This window comes from Mesoplodon mirus (genome assembly GCF_964341445.2).
Source record: "Mesoplodon mirus genome assembly, chromosome: 5".
In the NCBI taxonomy this organism is placed as follows: Eukaryota; Metazoa; Chordata; class Mammalia; order Artiodactyla; family Ziphiidae; genus Mesoplodon; species Mesoplodon mirus.
The window spans coordinates 126364443-126385865 of record NC_138980.1 but is presented as its reverse complement, the minus strand read 5'-3'; the positions used below and the strand labels follow the sequence as shown (position 1 = coordinate 126385865).

At 43.6% G+C, this 21423-nt stretch overlaps 1 protein-coding gene across 7 annotated transcripts in view; it reads left to right on the top strand.

The window, feature by feature from the left end:
• ARHGEF28 (Rho guanine nucleotide exchange factor 28) overlaps positions 1 to 21423 on the top strand; it is a 330930-nt gene that overhangs the window by 25278 nt on the left and 284229 nt on the right. For 5 of the 7 annotated variants that reach the window (XM_082624113.1, XM_082624111.1, XM_082624108.1 and 2 more), the window contains exon 1: positions 15871 to 16068. The exons of 1 other annotated variant lie outside the window; for it this stretch is intronic. In XM_082624113.1, coding sequence (XP_082480239.1) covers positions 15987 to 16068 — 82 coding nt within the window. In that variant the 5' untranslated portion in view covers positions 15871 to 15986. Of the gene's footprint in view, positions 1 to 15870; positions 16069 to 16093; positions 16259 to 21423 lie in introns of those variants that run through there. One more of the 7 variants, XM_082624110.1, reaches the window with a different exon arrangement.

Here is a 21423-nt window from a genome sequence, read left to right as displayed (position 1 = left end):
TTTACTTCTTCTTTTCCAATTTGGATTCCTTTTATTTCCTTTTCTTCTCTGATTGCTGTGGCTAAAACTTCCAAAACTATGTTGAATAAGAGTGGTGACAGTGGGCAACCTTGTCTTGTTCCTGATCTTAGTGGAAATGGTTTCAGTTTTTCACCATTGAGGACGATGCTGGCTGTGGGTTTGTCATATATGGCCTTTATTATGTTGAGGAAAGTTCCCTCTATGCCTACTTTCTGCAGGGTTTTTATCATAAATGGGTGTTGAATTTTGTCGAAAGCTTTCTCTGCATCTATTGAGATGATCATATGGTTTTTCTCCTTCAATTTTTTAATATGGTGTATCACGTTGATTGATTTGCGTATATTGAAGAATCCTTGCATTCCTGGAATAAACCCCACTTGATCATGGTGTATGATCCTTTTAATGTGCTGTTGGATTCTGTTTGCTAGTATTTTGTTGAGGATTTTTGCATCTATGTTCATCAGTGATATTGGCCTGTAGTTTTCTTTCTTTGTGACATCCTTGTCTGGTTTTGGTATCAAGGTGATGGTGGCCTCGTAGAATGAGTTTGGGAGTGTTCCTCCCTCTGCTATATTTTGGAAGAGTTTCAGAAGGATAGGTGTTAGCTCTTCTCTAAATGCTTGATAGAATTCGCCTGTGAAGCCATCTGGTCCTGGGCTTTTGTTTGCTGGAAGATTTTTTATCACAGTTTCAATTTCAGTACTTGTGATTGGTCTGTTCATATTTTCTATTTCTTCCTGATTCAGTCTTGGCAGGTTGTGCATTTCTAAGAATTTGTCCATTTCTTCCAGGTTGTCCATTTTATTGGCATAGAGTTGTTTATAGTAATCTCTCATGATCTTTTGTATTTCTGCAGTGTCAGTTGTTACTTCTCCTTTTTCATTTCTAATTCTATTGATTTGAGTCTTCTCCCTTCTTTTCTTGATGAGTCTGGCTAATGGTTTATCAATTTTGTTTATCTTCTCAAAGAACCAGCTTTTAGTTTTATTGATCTTTGCTATCGTTTCCTTCATTTCTTTTTCATTTATTTCTGATCTGATTTTTATGATTTCTTTCCTTCTGCTAACTTTGGGATGTTTTTGTTCCTCTTTCTCTAATTGCTTTAGGTGCATGGTTAGGTTGTTTATTCGAGATGTTTCCTGTTTCTTAAGGTGGGATTGTATTGCTATAAACTTCCCTCTTAGAACTGCTTTTGCTGCATCCCATAGGTTTTGGGTCGTCGTGTCTCCATTGTCATTTGTTTCTAGGTATTTTTTAATTTCCTCTTTGATTTCTTCAGTGATCACTTCGTTATTAAGTAGTGTATTGTTCAGCCTCCATGTGTTTGTATTTTTTACAGATCTTTTCCTGTAATTGATATCTAGTCTCATAGCATTGTGGTCGGAAAAGATACTTGATACAATTTCAATTGTCTTAAATTTACCAAGGCTTGATTTGTGACCCAAGATATGATCTATCCTGGAGAATGTTCCATGAGCACTTGAGAAAAATGTGTATTCTGTTGTTTTTGGATGGAATGTCCTATAAATATCAATTAAGTCCATCTTGTTTAATGTATCATTTAACGCTTGTGTTTCCTTATTTATTTTCATTTTGGATGATCTGTCCATTGGTGAAAGTGGGGTGTTAAAGTCTCCTACTATGAGTGTGTTACTGTTGATTTCTCCTTTTATGGCTGTTAGTATTTGCCTTATGTATTGAGGTGCTCCTATGTTGGGTGCATAAATATTTACAATTGTTATATCTTCTTCTTGGATCGATCCCTTGATCATTATGTAGTGTCCTGCTTTGTCTCTTCTAGTAGTCTTTATTTTAAAGTCTATTTTGTCTGATATGAGAATTGCTACTCCAGCTTTCTTTTGGTTTCCATTTGCATGGAATATCTTTTTCCATCCCCTTACTTTCAGTCTGTATGTGTCTCTAGGTCTGAAGTGGGTCTCTTGTAGACAGCATATATATGGGTCTTGTTTTTGTATCCATTCAGCCACTCTGTGTCTTTTGGTGGGAGCATTTAGTCCATTTACATTTAAGGTAATTATCGATATGTATGTTCCTATTCCCATTTTCTTAATTGTTTTGGGTTCGTTATTGTAGGTCTTTTCCTTCTGTTGTGTTTCTTGCCTAGAGAAGTTCCTTTAGCATTTGTTGTAAAGCTGGTTTGGTGGTGCTGAACTCTCTCAGCTTTTGCTTGTCTGTAAACGTTTTAATTTCTCCATCAAATCTGAATGAGATCCTTGCTGGGTAGAGTAATCTTGGTTGCAGGTTTCTCTCCTTCATCACTTTAATTATGTCCTGCCACTCCCTTCTGGCTTGTAGAGTTTCTGCTGAGAGATCAGCTGTTATCCTGATGGGGATTCCCTTGTGTGTTATTTGTTGTTTTTGCCTTGCTGCTTTTAATATGATTTCTTTGTGTTTAATTTTTGACAGTTTGATTAATATGTGTCTTGGCGTATTTCTCCTTGGATTTATTCTGTATGGGACTCTCTGTGCCTCCTGGACTTGATTAACTATTTCCTTTCCCATATTAGGGAAGTTTTCAACTATAATCTCTTCAAATATTTTCTCAGTCCCTTTCTTTTTCTCTTCTTCTTCTGGAACCCCTATAATTCGAATGTTGGTGCGTTTAATGTTGTCCCAGAGGTCTCTGAGACTGTCCTCTGTTCTTTTCATTCTTTTTTCTTTATTTTGCTCTGCAGCAGTTATTTCCACTATTTTATCTTCCACCTCACTTATCCGTTCTTCTGCCTCAGTTATTCTGCTATTGATCCCATCTAGAGTATTTTTTATTTCATGTATTGTGTTTTTAATCGATGCTTGATTCATCTTTAGTTCTTCTAGGTCCTTGTTAACTGTTTCTTGCATTTTGTCTATTCTATTTCCAAGATTTTGGATCTGGGAAATAGAATCTTGGATCATCTTTACCATCATTATTCTGAATTCTTTTTCAGGTAGAGTGCATGTGGGATCTTAGTTCCCGACCAGGGATTGAACCTGAGCCCCCTGAAGTGGAAGCACGGAGTCCAAACCACTGGACTGCCAGGGAAGTCTCAAGGAGGGGGATATGAAATGACCTGCTTTAGGTATCAAATTCACTAGGAATGCCACTGCTACGATCACCCTAAATGTTGCTCTTGTATCTTCCCATTATACATTATCTGCTAAGTTAGTGGGAATCGAGGTTATAGAGAAGCATTTAACTAGCAGACCCTGAGTTAACTTCTGTGGAATTCTTCCTATGATCTCCACTGTGTGCCCTATGGTTCAGGCCTCTTTTCTCTAGATTACTATAATGGTTTCCTAATTATAATCCCTGTTTCCAGGCTCCCTTTACCTGTCTGCATCCTCCTACCTCCCACTTCACACACCAATCTTCCAGTGCTCTCAGGGCGACGTTACTAAAATACAAACCTGAGCATGTCAGTTTTCTGCTCGGAATCCTTCACTAGTGCCTCATAATTTTCACGACCCTTTGTGGTCTGGCTCCTGCATTCCTCTCTGGCCTTCCCTCCTGCCACACAGGTCTCAGGCAGCTCCCTGGACACGCCTTGGTTTTCTGCCTTTGCACTTCTCCCTCTTCTCACCACTCCCTTTTCTCTGCACTCCTCAGCTCCCTGCAAAAGCCTGGCTACCTGCTGTTCTTCTTGGAGTCTGGGTCAGTTTCCCCTGTCCTGCGTGCTCTCTGAGGACCTGCATCTACTCTGTCAGAGCTCCCTGTTGTCATCGCTGGTGTACATGTTGGCTTTAATTTCCCCTGCTAGATCATAGGCTCCCTCCCGGCACCTAGCTCCGTGTCTGGTGCAAACCGTGTGCTCGCAATAAATACTGCATGAGTGGATAGACCGACCGCCACAGAATCCAGCCAGCTGAGTTACAGTGTATGCGAAAGGGTCTGTGATCTGGCCAGCATTTTCTAGCTTTGAGTCCCCAGTCTAGCTGGTCATTAGAACTACCTGGGGTCGAGGGCGGGGGAGCTTGAAATACAATTTCCTGGGCACTGAGACTGCTCAGATTAGAATCTCTGGCAGGTGGCACCTGGGAATCTGTATTAAACTCCACTGGTATAGATTATTTTTTGCCTGGGAAACTTTTTATGAAAATCAAGATTAATTATTACTGTTGCTTTCTCTGCATCCATTAGCTTGCCACTGCATCCAAGAAAGAACTTTTAGTAGTCTTGCAGAGTTTCTTCTGTATAAGAAAATAAAATTTGTGTCTCCTTCTACAGTTTATAGAGGGCTCCTGTTAATGTCTCACAAAATCCTCAACAATTCTGGGAGGCAGGAAGGTGGGTCAGATTTTCATTGTAAGGATGAGGAAACTAGAGCTCAGAAATGTTAAGCAGCTTGCTCAGGGTCATGTTTTTTTTTTTTAAGATATTTATGTAACTAGGTTGTAAGGGTTCCCAATCACACTAGCGTTTTCAAAATTCAGAAGTGATGGGATTTCTTCTCAGGTTGTTTCCTAAAAAATAGGCAAAGTGAATACACAAGTTCTGCAAAAATAGCAGATCCTGTGGTCTAGAGTCTTGAAAAGAAACTACTCACTACGAAATTTTAATCTCATTTTGATTAATTTTAGTTTTATAAAACTTAAAATGGAATTGCAGTATCTTTATGTGTGATCCTTCCTTAGGAAACATGGTAATGAATTTGAGAAGATGAAGTATTCTAAGTCATTTGGGATATGCTTTTATTACTGATAAAATTTAATGTAGAGGTTAAGAGAGCCATTTTGGACGAAAGTTTTGCTTTAAGTTTTTATAATAGTTTCTACTCCTTTTTGTTTGCCATTTCCCCCTAAAAAGTCTTGTGCACGTTTGTTTCTCTACTTTTTTTTCTGAGAAGAGCCTGGAGAGTCTCAGCAGTGTTTTATATTCCTGTGATTTTGATTAACTTCGTTTTACCGTGGGCCTCTCACTGTTGTGGCCTCTCCCGTTGCGGAGCACAGGCTCCGGACGCGCAGGCTCAGTGGCCATGGCTCACGGGCCCAGCCGCTCCACGGCATGTGGGGTCTTCCCAGACCAGGGCACGAACCTGTGTGCCCTGCATCGGCAGGTGGACTCTCAACCACTGCGCCACCAGGGAAGCCCTTGATTAACTTTTCCCTCCCTTTTCCTTCCTCTCCTTCCTCCCGTTGTTTACCATCCCCTGTTGGGCCATTGATGTCTGTGGACACTGGGTGTCTACATAAGTACCCCCCTGGCATCCGCATCTTGTTCCTGGTACCATATTTAAGCTCTAGGCAAGGGACAGCTGTTAATGACGTGCTTTGGCACAAATGGCGACATCTCTGTGTGTCTGAAACGGAGGCTGTCACCTCCTACTCCACCCCGAATGGCTCCACCTCCTGCCTTAGTCGTTGGTCCCCTCCTTTAGCCCAGAACTCTGAGAGTCTCTTTTACTTCTCCCTCTTCTTTGCCCCCTAGGGTGACTGGACCTTTTGAACAGGCTTAATTCTGTCCCGTCTTCTCCACACTGCTACTGCTGCAGGTCAGACCCCGATCACACCTTGTCTGGGATACTCCTTCACTTCCTGCCTTTGATTTGGCCTCCTGAACGTCCACTTTATGCACTGGCACCAGAATGATTGTCCCCTCCTTAGGTAGAATCTTCAGTAGTTCTCCATTCCTATGTGAAAAAGTTCCAGCTTGTCAACCTCCCATTCACGGCCTTTCAGGCATTTGACCAGCCTTTGCAGCCTCATTCTTGAGTGCTACCTCTCCCTCTTGCAGAGCTCCCTGTCTCCAAGCTTGTGCTCCTGTTTGAAAGCTCACTGGACACATCCCACTGACCCTTGCCTCTCCGCCTTGGCTCTGTCATCTCCTGTGCCCCAAACACCCTTCTTTTTGCACCTGGCCCTCATGACCAGCATACCTCTCTCCTTTGCCTGGCCAACTAATGCTCTCGAAGATGTCTTTAAAGGTAGGCTCTCCTTTAGGAAGCCTTTTACACCCTCCTCTGTTAGCTAGAATATAGTTGAGGTGACTTTAGAGAGACTTCAACAAGGCAGGAATTTCTCTTACGTGCATAAAAGTCTACCTGGAGAGGCAGGTGGCTCCCTCTGTGAGGTTATCCAAGGACCGTGTTCCTTCTTTCATGTTGCTCCCCCACCCACAGGGCATTATCTTTATTGGCATGAGTGCACTTGGCTCACCTCCACGGACCTGCATCCAACCGTTGGTAAGAAGACGGAAAGAGGGTGTGGAGGCCCCACTGCTTCCTTTGAAGGGCCTGACTCAGACCCTGCATACAGGACTCCTGTTCACATTTTGCTAACCAAAACGTCATCGTAGGCCCACATTGAACTCCAGGGGAGGCGGGCTAATAGAGTCCTTAGCTCAGCACTGTCAAAGATAATGGGAGCTGCATAGGTAACTTAAAATTTTCTAATAACCATATTGAAAAATAGAAAACAAGTGAAATTAACCCAGTACATTTAACCCAATATATTTAAAATATCGTTTCAACATGTAGGATTAGCTACATTTCAAGTGTTTAAAAGCCATGTGTGGTAGCGGCTACCATTTTGGGCCATGTGGCTTTAGCTGGTTGGCCATGTGCACAGCTGAAATCGAAGGATCCTACTACTAAAATGAAGCGGGGAAGGGATATCTGGGGTCATCTGGCAGTCTGTCATATCTCTTCCAACCAGTTTCTGCTCTTCTAATTTGATCCTACTACTTGGTATTACCTGTGACACACTGGGCATATAATCTGTTTTAGTGTATCATTCTCATTGGATTGAGCATTTTAAGGGCAAAGATTGAGTCATCTTTTCTCTAGATCTTAGTACAGTATTTGGCACATTTTTAATTACCCAATAAGTGTTAGTTAAGTGAACTAATAAAGTGATTGGGGATTTCATTAAGTTTTTCAGTTGTCTTTATTATTATCCTCATTCTTATGGATATTCTTCTTTCTTGTGCATCAAAAGTTATATTGTCCTCAGGGGGGTGAATTTATCTTGATTTTATTTGACAAATTTGCTGTGAACACATCCAGAGGTGCTTTAGTTTGACCTCCACATGCTGATATAATGGCAGGTTCTCTGGCTCCATGAATAATGTTTTAGAAAATTATGTCCAGAAAACGCCTATTTTCCCTGAAATAGTGAATCTTGCTTTGGTTGAGGGTGCCTCCGCACTCTTAACTGGATGGAGCTGTTTGCATGGAGCCCCTTACACTGAGAGCTCCTTTTCAGTGCTTGGGGAAATAGACCATTTCCAGGAAATACTATTAAAAATCTGCTGCTAGAATGCAGAGGCAGAGGATGATATTTTACGTGTGAAGCACAGTATTACCAGAAGTCAGTCAGTAAAACTTAACCAACGATTCCTAGAATTTTAAATGAAACATGAATGCAGCTTCTCATTAAATGACATAGGGGACTGATTGTTCCCTAAACAAGTTCAATTCTAGATCTGACAGGCTGTTCTTCTCTTGCACAGGCCTGCCTTGCATCCCTCAGAGTCAGGTGGCTGTAGGAATGCCTTTCCTGGGCTAGCCCTTGATGTGAGGGCCCTTCTCCCTGGAGAACGGGAGGGTAGGAGCAAGGGTAAATGCATAGGACTGCATCTTCCCCTCCCACTTCGCATCAACAGCTCCCCTCGCCCCTCACCCCATCTTTCAATGCCCCCTGCAAACAGAAGCTTCTCCCCGTCTCAGGAGTGGCTCTTGGGTTAAATTTTATAGGTTAGTCATCCTCTGGGGGAGAATCTCATTTCAATCAGGCTGTAGCATCCTTCAGGGAAGTAATATTTGTAGCAGTAATAATCACTGCCACCACGACCACGATAATGGCATCATAGTGCGTGCATGTGCCAGGCTGCTAAGGGCTTTATGTGTGTTACTCACTTCTTCTTACAGCAATCTTATGAAATAGGCATTGTTAGTGTCCCCATTTTATAGATGAGGAAACAGAGGCTTAGACTAAGTGACTTGCCTGGGGTCACAGGCTAATAAGTTGCTCAACTGGATTGACACCCATATCTGAATCTAAATCTTGGGCTTTTAACCATTGTATGGTCCTGCCTCCGAAATATCACTTATGTAGCTTTCTTCCGATTTGGTATGTTCTTGGTGGCGGTGGGGCTGGAGAGGGAGAGGGAGAGGGGCCCAGGAGGGCCTGACCCAGAATTGAAGGGGTTGAGGAGGGTTTGGATGAAGCTTTTTAGAACCAAGGATGATTTTGTCGGTAGAGCAAGGAAGAGCCAGAAATATCAGACTCCCACTCTGAGTGTTGGGAGAGGTTTCATTGCCACCCACTTTAGGATTAGGGAGCTGTCGCTGTAAAGCAGTTCAGCCCTCTTGTTTTCTTGATCAGGAAACTGGAGCTCAGAGACTTGAAATTCTCAATGCTTGCCCCGGGGGACGTGCTCCTAGTGAGTAAAATAAAGCCAGGACAGCATACTTGAACCCCCTCTTCTCAGTGAATTTAATGTATATTTTGTAACCAACTCTTATTTGTTATTTCTATTGGATGTTTCTATTTGTTACCAGTAGAAAAAGTACCTGGAAAATATCAGAAGAGAATGTGTGCTTGCTTGAGGAATAGTAACAGGGTAACGGAGAAACTGGGACAGAAATTCGTTTCTCAGGGACACCATGTCTAACACAGTGGGTGGTGGCAGGGAAGGGGACTGTGGGTCAGCCCCTTGCATCCCCCCTGCAGTAAAGGGAAGGGGACCCAGACTACAGATGCTGGGCCCTGCCGCAGCCCTCAGACTGCAGCCCTGATTCTCACATAAGTTGGAAGCGTCCTGGCTTCCATGGCTCCACGAATGTGGGGGAGGGAGAAGGGTCTAATCCCACAACCAGGGTTATAGCAGGAGGAAGTATGTTTTTGGAATTCTAAATGCGAACTCTGATTGTCGTGTGGAAACATGGGTAAACATGATGCTTAGGACAATACTCATGGGTTAGGGACTTCCCTGATGGCGCTGTGGTTAAGAATCCGCCTGCCAATGCAGGGGACACAGGTTCGAGCCCGGGTCTGGGAAGATCCCACATGCCACGGAGCAACTAAGCACGTGCACCACAACTACTGTGCTCTACAGCCCACAAGCCACAACTACTGAGCCCGCGAGCCACAACTACTGAAGCCTGAACTCCTAGAGCCCGTGCTCTGCAAGAAGAGAGGCCACCGCAATGAGAAGCCCACGCACCACAACGATGAGTAGCCCCCACTCACCCGCATGCAGCAACAAAGACCCAACGCAGCCAAAAATAAATAAATTTATGGAAGAAAAAAACAACTCACGGGTTAGTATTTGAGGTAAAAAGGCTCTTGTGGTCTGGTCTGGATATTTAACCCCCATGGCATGTAGCAGCTGCAAATAACCCATTTACAAGTGTTGGAATCTGGCCCATTCATAACCTGAGAGATGTGTCCTAATTGAAATTACCTGTATATGTAGGTTTCTCATCTATCCAAATGAAAAGCTTGTCTGTATACAGGTTACTTGATAATTCATGTGTGGAGGAGTCATTAGACACTCTGAAACTCTACATCTCGGGGAGACCAAAATACCTTTGAAAGACAAATGCTACAATTAGGTCTAATACATTTAGGAGAGTTATAGTGAGAGCATGAATGAGGTAAGATTTCCCAGGAACTCAGCCCTGGCCTGATCACACACATGGGGCTTTGACAGTCTGCTGAGTTTGGTTGGGCCTGAGAGGGGGATGGAAAATGCTCTTGGTGTTATGGTCCAGGTGATGAGATCCGGACGAGATATACATGGCTCTAATTCCCAGCTCTACATTTTTTTTAAGCTGGTGACTTTGGCCCCTCCGTCCGTTTTCTCATCCATGAAATGACAGTAACAACACTTTATGGACAATGGTGCAGAATAAATGATTAACATATGTTAAGAGGCAACTCCAGCTTTTCACTATAGTAAGAATGGAGGGAAAGCAGTTGTACTAGAAAGAGGGGGCTTGTCTTGAAGCCAAACACAGTTTTAGTTAGGTTGTGTTATTTGGGGGAAGCTGGTGGAGATCATGGGGGATGTGGAAGGTCTCACCCAGGCTGCCCTTGTCGTGGTCATTCTGTGAAGTGCTTGAGGTGGGGCCTGGTGGACAGTGAACCTGTGGTCAACAACAGCTAGTTTCACCGTGACGTAATTGGGATCACATAGTATGTACACGGGGCATTCTTTATTTTTTACTTTTGATATTATTAATGTGTTTGTTAAATACCCTTCAAAAATTATCATTTTCAGTGACTGCATAAAATTAGTATACTATTCTCAATGTGAGACTTTGTGATTATTCCCAATATTTTGCTCATAATGCATTAAGTACATCTTTGTCAGAATTCATGGCTCGATTCCATGCGGGTGAGTGGGGGCTACTCATCGTTGTGGTGTGTGGGCTTCTCATTGCAATGGCCTCTCGTTGCGGAGCACGGGCTCTAGGAGTGAAGGCTTCAGGGAAGAGGCAGTTTTGTTTTAACTGTGGTTGTAGATTGAAAGTCAGCATTAGAATCTGCAGCTTCCCCTGCTCCACTGGACTGGAGTCTGTCATTGACCTGTTGGTGTCTTGAGCCTCTAAGACCTGGGAACTTGCCCTGCTCACCTTGGTTTCCTTAACATCAAGCACAGAGTAGGTGCTCATTAAGAGTTTGTGGAAATGAACCAAGGATGAAAGTTTTGGTGCACAGAGAGATGTGAGAACCTCCCATCCATGTTCTCCTTCTATGTTGTTGCGCTATGTTGAACTTTTTTTTTTTTTTTTTTTTTTGCGGTACGTGGGCCTCTCACTGTTGTGGCCTCTCCCGTTGCGGAGCACAGGCTCCGGATGCGCAGGCTCAGCAGCCATGGCTCACGGGCCCAGCCGCTCCGCGGCATGTGGGATCCTCCCGGACCGGGGCACGAACCCGTGTCCCCTGCATCGGCAGGAGGACTCTCAACCACTGCGCCACCAGGGAAGCCCTATGTTGAACTTTTTAGGGAATGGGGAATGGGCATAAAAATGCCATGCTCTCTTCCCTCGAGAAGCTTGTTACCTAGTTGAAGAGAACACTAGCAGAGAGGAGAAATTAGGGAATTTAGTAAAATGTCAACTGAGAGTCTGGTAGGGAGTTCAGAACTAGGAGAGAATCCTCGTTGCTGGAGTAGCCAGCGGTGTAATGGAGCAGGTAGAATAAGCTGGGTGTTAGGATTTATCCACTTAGGTCAATAGAGAGGGAGAAGGAAGGGTGCTTTAGGTAGGAGAGCCAGCGCAGGGGCGGGAGTCAGTGTGGACCATGAGAGGGATGGCCTGCAAATCTGGGGGAGCAGGAGGAAAGGGTATTTGAGAGCCAGGTAAGGTGGGACCACGTTAAGGAGGGTTGGAAATCAAACAGAATTTGAAAGAAGCCTAACAAGCATAAAGAGTCTTTGTAGGTTCGTGAGTGACATGAGGAAAGTGGTTGAACTGGAATTTCAGAGGTGGTGTCAGAAGTATGTCTCAGAGAAGGTCATTTATAAGTACACAAATACTTGGTGATGAGAGTTTATGTATCTGGAGTTTATAAAAGCTTCTGTGACCCTGCCTTAATCCTTGCATGTCCAGGAGTGGACAGTGATTATTGTCTCTATTTTACAGATATGGAAATGGAGCTCCCAGTGGTTGGTTGACCTCTCCCAGTCACACAGTTGGAAATGGCAGTTATAGGAACCCACATCTCCTCACTCCTGGACCACTGGTTTTCCAGTGATGCCTCAGGGTATGAGGGACATGCCTTCCAGAAACTGAGGTCTTTGTTGGGGGAACTGTTTCTTGGAAAGAAAGGGACGGTATCATTGTGTGGCTGATGTGTACCAGGGGCTTTAGGTACATTCAGTTTCATCACCCTAACAGTCTCGTAGCTGTTGTCATCATTAGCTACATTTTACAGTTAAGGAAATCAAGGCTTGAATTAAGTAACGTGCCCGAAGTCACACATCTAGTTAGAGACAGATTGAGAACCCTAATCCAGGTTATGTGTCTCTTTTCTGCCTTGGTTCTTTCCACAGCCTGACACTTGGACACACTGCAGGAATGTGATCGGGTTGATTTTTTGGGGGGGTGCTGTGTATGCAAAACTAAATTATTTTGGAATGAGCTTAACTGAAGCAGGTGTCTTGGCTTAATATTATGTTGTATTTTGTGGAGGTGAGTGCATGTATTAAGAGTAAATGTTAGGAATTTCAGAAAGCTAATTGGGAGAAACAGAGTTTTGCTCTCTTTCTGGCTTTTAGGGATTTATTCTTGTATTTCTTCTAAGCCACCCCTTAAGCTTCAGGATGGAGACTCAAATGGTAAAGTGCTGAGTGGCGCTCTGCTTGCATCTCTAGTCTCAGCTTTTGTCGCCTTGTCATCTTGCACACAGCTCTAAAGAAGAGACTTCAGATCCTACATAGATCGACATGTTCTCTGTGCTCCATGTACAGGCTGGAATGTGTCTCCTCCCCAGCCCCGCATCCTTGCCTTTAGTCTACTTCACTTGCCTTCATCCTTCAAGACTCAGCATGCCCAGCTCCTGGACTGGGTTTGTTGTTTCCTGCCCTGTGCTTACCCCGGTCAGGCGCCTCTGCCCTGTGTTCTCCAGGAAGATAGCACAGGGGTGGAAGCGTACATGCAGTGTTTGGGTAGGGGAGATGGGGATACACAGTAGGCCACCCTCATAGAATGGCCAGCCTGTAATGGGAAGTTGTAGGAAATAGGCTGGAGAGTGCTTTAGCCTTAGTTCTTGGGTGATAACAGAAACAGACTTTGATGCCTAACTGTGACCCTAACTGCTCCTATGGCACTCCCTTGCATAAGCTCTCCACCACGTACCCACCCCTGGCTGCAACGAATTCCCATGGGCTTCTGTAAGGACAATGGGATCCTACTTCCTGTCAAAGCTGTGCACAGTGGAGGGCCCCCCAGAGGGGGGATGCAGGTGCTAACTGGAAAAAGGGAAGGATGCCCGACAGCCAGACCACCACAAAGCCCCCTCTAGAGGAGAAAGGAAGTGTTGTCAGAGGCCCTGGGAGGGACGCTCACACACAGTGGCCTCGAATGGCAGGTGTAGAAGGGTGGCCTTTCCTCTCTCGGCAGTGGGGAGCCACCCAGAGGCTTAGAGTAGGTGAGGGGGGCTGGACACCCAGAGCAGTATTTGAAGAAGTGGAATCTTTTGGTCGCAGGCCTCACGGACTGGAGGGAGCTGGGGCCAAAAGTAGGGAAACCAGTTGGGAGATTAGTGTCCGTGTGCAGTAAACACAGAACTGGGAGTTTGGAATTTACTGTGAGTCATGAGCAGCTCAGGGATTAGAACGTACTGACCTTGGGCGAGTCGGCCTTTCCCGCCTCAGGTGTCCACGGTGGGAAGATCGTGCCGGGCTCCTCGTGGCAACGTTGTTGGGATGAACTCATCAAGATCTTTGGTCTAGATCCAGGTGAATCATGGAGTCATTTGTAGCTTGTTGTTTCTGCCCTCTGCATGTCGGATATTTTTCTAGCCACCACTTGCTCTTCTCTTTCTGAAATGAAAAGTTGAGGTGCGAGAAAACCTGATGGTCCCAGTAATCTGAGCACATCACTGCTTGGTGGGGGAAAGGTTCCACCTCCAGGTCATGCGTTCATTTGGTTTTTGGCACAGTCTGAGCCAGGAATGAGACAACATGAAAGGTTGTTTGAATACTGAAGTAAAAATCACAGTGGGCAGGGAAGACCGTCTACCTGGATTATCAGCAGAATCTATACAGTGGCCTCTTCACTTCAGTGGTAACCGTGACCACTTGAGTGGACTTGGACGGCGTCTAGAAAATAAGGGAAAACACCTTCAACAAAGCTCTTTTCATGGACAGCTCTTACGCTGTGCTCGATCCTACGGCTCTTAGACAAAAGCCCATATTTTCTTCCCGGGTCTTGTCATGTTTCCAGCAAGATCTCAGAACATGGCCTCACAGGTCAACACATTTAACCACCACGGGGAGCTTTACTAGAACTACAGCTTTTTGTTGGTTTGTAATGATTCCTAACCTGTTTAATATTGCATTTTTATCTTGTTGCTGGAAATCCTAACATTGGAGTTGAACTTCGCAAAGAGCTTTCAGACATTCTCTCATCTTGTCTCTTCAGGCTGGTGCAGGATAACTTCTGATAGCTCAGTCTGATTTTCAGTGGGGTTTGTACGAAAAGTGTTAAGATTGCTCCGTCTGGACCTCAAAAATTTACAAATAGAGTTTCATTGTTCTTTTATCTGAGTAGCTCCTAGTGTTTTATACACATTAATTCATTAATGCTCACAAATGCCCTGTGTGTAGGCAGTGGAAAATATTTTCCCTGCTGCAGTATTTACACATTGAGAAACCAAGTCAGGAGGCAGAGGCAGGGCGGGGCCTGTGGAGGGGAGCCAGGGCTGACTCAAGCTGCCGGGTTCTTAGTCTCGTCCGCTTCCTTGACCATTAGAAAACCGGAACACATTTTCCTTTGGAAAATGATCATGATTTCCAAGGAAAATAGCCCTGGAGACCACACTCTATCTGGAGAACAGAACTGTAAGAGGGAAGTTTGGGGGAAATTTTATCATAAAATGGTGGATGTGGTTTCATTTGCTTGTATCGTTGGCGTGTATTCTGGCTACAGCTGGAACCCAGACAGTCAACATGGTGGCGTGTGTTTGTGTCTAAAACCACTCTTTGGATGTACTCATCTCATTCCTTTGATGTCTTTCCAAGTGCTAGAAAAGGAAGATGCCATTTCCAGCTTAGGCTGTGCCATAGGTGGCAGAAAAGGCTCTCATGTTCCCTTTTTAGATTTCCACATCCTCAAGGGCAGGGAACCGTCCCTTCTCTTCCTCTTTTTAATCTCTTATCTTCCCACTAGCGCTTTGATGAGAATAAATCCGTAAAAGGACTTGGTGGGCAGAATAAACTGCAGACTGTGTATCTCAGTGCCTGTGTGACAGCTCTCCACGTGTGGGCATCTCAAACGTATGCCCAAAACTGAATCCCTGGTTTCCTTTCCCAAATCTGCACCACCTATGCCACTCCCCATCTCCGTTAATGGCAATCCCGTCCTTAGCTCAGTCTTCAAATTTTGGAGACACCCTCTTTCTCTCACATCCCACTTCCGATTTGCCAGGAGATCCAACTGGCTTTTATCTTCAGAATGTGTCCAGAATCCAGTTACTGCTCTTGCTGCCCTTGCTACCACCCTGTTCTTGCCCACCATCATCTCTTGCCTCGATTATTGCAGTGCCCTCCAAACAGACAAGTCCCCCACTCTGCCCTTGGTCCCTTTGTCAACCTGCAACCTAGTAGTTAGAATAATACTGTTAGTGTATATGTCAGATCATGTCACTCCTTAGCTTGCAACCCTTGAATGAATCCTTTCATACTTAGAGAAACCCAAGCCCACGTGATGACATATAAGGTCTTATGTGATCAGGCCCTCCATTTTTCTCTGTCCCCTTTTTTCTTTGAGTGCATGTGTGTGATTTTACTACAGAGTATCGTAAAAAAAAACACAAACGCAACTTGGTCACAGCCTCTTAAATATAGTTATAACGTTGTCCTTCCTAGAAAGCTCCAAGCCTCTGTCTATGGAGCTCTAGCCTGCTCAGGGTAGAGCTTTGGAAGGAGGCAGAAGACATAAGCAGTGTTTCTCACACACACACCCCCACCCCCCAGTGTGTACGGAAGGTTCAGAGGACACTGAGGACACAGGAGTCTGTAAATATTTAGTCGTGGGTAATGAAGTTAATCTGGGAAGGGGTGGAGCTCTGGCAGTGGCTGGTACAGGTCCGGCTCTCCCGGCTCTTTGGGGAAGTAGTGAGGCTTTTGCTATTGGTTCAGCCAATCTGATGGTTGAGGCAGGTTTGGAAATTTTCTCAACACTTACGGTAGTTGGTACAACTCTTCTGGTGGGTTTCTTGGAAATTCTTAAAGGTGGAGCTGCTTTTGTCTTTTCCTGCTGCTACTGAGGGGTCCTATAGGCATTCTAGAAGGGACTATGTCAGTCTCTGCTGATTTTACAACTCTTCCAGAGCCGGGAGAAGTCATGCTTTTAAACTCTGAAACTCTTTCAGTAGATGGTATGTGTTTTTTTGAGGATGCTCTCAATATTTCCTCTGGTTACTGAGTATCTTCCAAAAGATGCTGAAGATAGGCTGCTGTAAGTTGAACAGGTTTTCACGAATCATTGTTTAGTTGCAATAGAGCACCAGTTTATTAAAAAAGGACGTAACTCAGGAAGAACCATGTGGAAGAGATGCAGAGGGCAAGGTATGTGGAACTTCCACGCTCCCTCTGAGCATGCCACTCTCCCGGCACCTCCACGTGTTCAGCAGCCCAGAAGCTCCTGTCCTCCTTTTTCTGTTCCTCTCCATGTTACTCACTCGGACTCCTTGCTGTTCCTTGATCACGCTCGCACTGGTCAGTGTCCCCACCTTGCTTCACGACTTTCCACTCTCTCCTTCCTCTGCCTGAGACTCTTAGCCCAGAAATCTGCATGGGTCTCTCCTACATCTAAGTCTTTGCTCAAATGTCATCGTCTCAATGAGGTCTTTCCTGACCACTGTACTTAAAATTGCACCCCACTGCCCACCCCTGCCACCCTTTCCTCCTCCTTTGCTTCATTTTTAAAATAGCACATATCACTTTCAAATGTACTCTTAGAAACTTTTCTGGTTATTGTCTGTAAATTGTACTGTCAGCTTCAGAAGGGCTGGGATTTTTGTTTCTCTTGTTGAATTATATCTCCTGAGCACATAGTATCCTGTTGCCCGGCAGCTGCTCAAATGCTGTTGAATGAATATGTTGTGTTTTCAAACACAATAGTCACTCTTAACCTCCACTCCTCGTCAAAGAGTATATAATGATTGGACTTAGTCTCCTAATTTTTTGGTATGTATGGAACACAGCAAAGGATGCAAGAGAATAATTTAGCTGGGGATATAAGATAAACACATGAAACAATTAGCAACAAGTGCTGGGATATAACTGTTAGATTGTAGAATAAATAAAAGATACAGGGGCAGTCATTGGGAACATGAGGGGAGGGAGGACCCTGGAGTTTACTGAGTACCTACTGAGTGTCAGTTCTACTCTAGGGGTTTTGTGTACTGGATTCCATTTGATCCTTACAACAGATATTGTGAGACCAGTGAGGCAGTCCAAGGTCACAGAGTTAGTAGGTGTTCGATCCAAGATTCAAACCCTAGTGTCCCATGCTACAGAGTTAGAATATTCAGAAAGGGATTCATGGAAGTGTAAGGTGGTAGAGTCTGGGCATGGGACCCATGGGGAGCAAATCTGGGTCAAGTGAGATTTATGTGGAGAAGTGGTGAACGATAGGTTATGTGTGGGATGAACAACATTGCAGGATGCTCTGGAAGCCCAGTGTGGGAGTTTGTATTTGATTTGATAGGTACTAGAGGCTAAGATTTGTTCTTGACCAGAGGAGTAAAATAAGGGAAACAATGACTTTGAGTATTAAATTGAGTATTTAACCTGGTGTTAATATCCAAGATGGATTAGAAGTGGGGAGGGGGGAACATGCTTCTGGTGATCACTTAACAGACTCTTGGAATATTGCTGGGAGGTTGGGGAAGGTGATGGGAATGGGGCGCCAGTTTAGTAAAGAGAATGAAGAGGGGAAGATGGGGGGGAGACTCCAAGTAATTACTACATGGTACATGAGTGAGTGTGGAAGTGAAGGAGGAGGAGAAATAAACGTTCTAGGGTTATAAACCTGAGTGGCTTTTATTACCTTTAGCAAATGGGCAGTGTAGTTAATGTGGACCAGTTTGGGCCTGATAATACTGAATAGTTCTTGAAGCAGTGATATTAGGGAAATAATCAAAGAAACAGTTCTCCTCCTAGAGAAGAGAAAACATAGGGGATGGAGAAGGAATGATGAGATAAGTAGTCATCAAATATTGTGGGAAAAGGCATTAGCCTAGTTCTGTGCAGTTTCAGAGGTCAGTTTAGAACTAATGGGTGAAAATTAGGAGGAGGCAGATTTTGCCTTAAAATAAGGAACTGTAGTACCAACACTGGGAAAGTTACACATCTTCACAGGTCTGCAAAGTAGACACTATCACCCCATCCTTACAGGTAAGGAAACTGAGGCCTTGGAGCACACTGCTTAAAAAGTGCAGAGCCAAGGTGTTTTGGTGTTTTATTTATTTTCCTTTTGTGGCTGAATTTTTTTTTTAATTTAAAAGATTAAAATTAAATATTTAAAATGTAAAACAAGTTGTTAAATGTAAATAAATTATTTTAAATATAAAAAAATTACATTGTAAATTTAAATATTTTTATTTAAAAAAGACATGGTATCACCAGCAAAATAATAGAGATTTTTTTTTTTTTTTTTTTTTTTTGCTGTACGTGGGCCTCTCACTGTTGTGGCCTCTCCCGTTGTGGAGCACAGGCTCCAGACACGCAGGCTCAGCGGCCATGGCTCACGGGCCCAGCCGCTCTGCGGTATGTGGGATCTTCCCAGACCGGGTCAGGAGCCCGTGTCCCCTGCATCGGCAGGCGGACTCTCAACCACTGTGCCACCAGGGAAGCCCAATAATAGAGATTTTTAAAAGACCTTTCCATCACTCCCAGCAATTTCTCATTGTAAGAGAACCAATATGTACAGTTTACATATTTTTCTTCACTTTTCTCTGATCATACAAAATGCAGTATATATTATTCTCCATTATAAATCATTTTAATATCACATCTAGACATGATTCTGCAAAGTTCTTTTTAAAGATCTCTCTGTGTTCTGTGCTTTCACTATGATGTATCTAGATAGAGATTTGTTGGAGCTCAATATATTTTCAGCATCTGAGAATTGTATCAATTAATAAGAATTCTCCAAAATTATCTCTTCACATATTCTTTTGTCCCTTTAATCTCAGTCTGGAACTCCTATAAAAAGTATGTGGACCTTTTCATACTATATTTCATGTTCCTTAACATCTTTCATATCCTTCCCCTTCTCTAGCTTTTTACTATATTCTGGGTAATCTCTTAAATTTGAAATTCTAGTTTACTGATTACCTTTTCATTTTTCTTTCTTTGTTATTTAACCTGTCCAGTGAAGTTTCAGACATTATACATTTTTATTTTCAGAAGTTTTATTTGGTTCTTTGTCAAGTCAGCCTGGTGTTTTAGGATAGTGTCCTGTGCCTTTCTCATGCTTTCAGTTATTTTTTTCAACATCTTATTTAAATATGCTTATATTTTAGAGTATTTGGTTAGTCTGTTTGAAGTTCTGAGGGTCTGATCTTGCTGTTTGTACTGTCTTTCTTGTGATTCATAGCTGCATAGAGTGTTTAATGATTTGGAATTGTGAGCCTATGACAAATGAGACTCTAACGGTGGGAGTTTCATAAATCTGAGTTAACTCCAAATGCAGCATTACCAGCCTGGGATTATTTTTTGTATGTTAATCTCTCAGTTGAAGATTTCCAGGGAACGCTTTTCCCCCGCCTCTTCAAAAGCTTAGGCTGAGACAAAGTTCCTTGCCTTTTCCTTTTACTAGTGGTCATACTTTTCTATTTGACTAAAGGTAGAGCCCTCTGGGTACTGCCTTATTCAGGAGATGGATCCATGACTTTGTCTCTTGCCCTCAAAGGCCGTTTAAACTCTATCTTCTGGGCTGAGACCAGCCAAACTCTTCAGGGCAAAGATTCTCAGTAGGTCATCACTGTATTTCTCAGTGAGTCTTAATTTTGTGACTTTTGGAGAGCTCCCTTGTTTTCTTGGGAGAGTTCAAACTATGCATTTGAAGTAGTTCTTAAATAGTCTAACTAATGCTTTGAGCAGTAGGGGTCTCAGGTTACTTAACCCATCATATTGGCAGAAAGAAAGTCTGTTTTCTTAAACACTTAAAGGAACAAGTCCTTGTCAACTCATCTTACAAATTTACGCAGCCCATTCCTTGTAGGATTGGTGCCTTTTCTCTGTTCTCTGGTAGCAACCAGTGCTTTTCTTTATTCTAATGTTAATTACATGGCATTGGCTGTTTTATTGTATGCTTCCTCCAATAGGCCAGGAGTTCCTGAGGGCAGACCCTGGACTTCTGTGGGTGCAAAGTCCCTCAGCTAATGGGAACAAATGGGACCCAGCACACATGAGGGGAGATGGATGAGGGAATTGGAGGCAGAGCCAGAAAGAAAGAGCTCTAATGGCCTAATATGTGACCAATTGATGAAAAGTTTGGTTTCAAAATAGGGAATGAAGTCTTTGTTCAGAGTGAGGTGGCATCTTAAGGATGGAGGAAAAAAGGAAAGAACCATAGTCGTTCTTTCTAAAAATGTAATGTAGTTAGAAAGGGGAAAAGAATTGGTAGAGCATAACTTGGCATGAGCTCATTTCAGAGGTGGGTGATGGATGTGGTCTGGAATTGATGTTATAGACTGTCTATCAATAAATCACTCACTGTAATTAAGTTTACTAGGTACATTCCACAGCTGGGACGTTTTGTATGGTATCGGTATTTTACTGAGTGCTCTGTGAACGCTCATCTAAAATGAGGTTTCCCCACAAATATGTAATCTAAATTTATAGGCCACACACCTAGACAGATCTGTGTTGCGTATGGGCGCATACACATGCACTGAGTCAGGGAATGGCATATTTTCTGTAATTTGGCTCATAGACCTGCTTGCTCCAAACTGTGTGCCCTGCTTTCCTTCTGTGTTCCTGTCTTTGAGTCAGTGTTTTTGAATGAAGACATGATTTGTTGGTAGGAAGATCAAGACTTTATATCCATGACTATCCATTACCCTATTAACCTGGATTATATCACTCGATTAGTTAGCTATCACCTACTAGAAGATAGGAATGTAAAGAACTAGGAGATGAAAGGTAAACTTTTGTGTGTACCTGTATGTGTGTATGTTGCGAGTGGGGTTAAGATGAACTAAATTTAGTCACGCTGATGAGAAGACCTAAGGTGATGAGAGGTATCTGTTAAGTGTGACCATGTATTTGGCATTGCTATTATGAAATACCTTTATTTCTCGCAGTTCTGGAGGCTAGAAGTCCAAGATCAGGTGCCAGCCTGGTTGCATGAGGCCCCTCTTCTGGGTCATAGACTTCTTGTTGTGTCCTCACATGGCAGGAGGGGCTGGGGAGCTCTGTGGAGTCATCTTTATAAGGGTACTAATTCCATTCATGGGGACCCCACCCTGATGAGCTAAGAACCTCCCAAAGGCCCTGTCTCCTAATACCATTATCCTGGGGGTGAGGTTTTCAACATTTGAATTTGTGGGGGGAGACACAAACACTCAGGCATGCACATACCACACCTGTGTATTCTGTTGGTGCAAATGTTAGTTTTTTCAGATTGCGTTTTTTTTCCTAGAACAGGTAGAGAGTAGTTCAGCTCATGGCATGTGAAGATCTGCCTTGATGTGGCATTTACTGCTTCAGGTTCTGCAAAG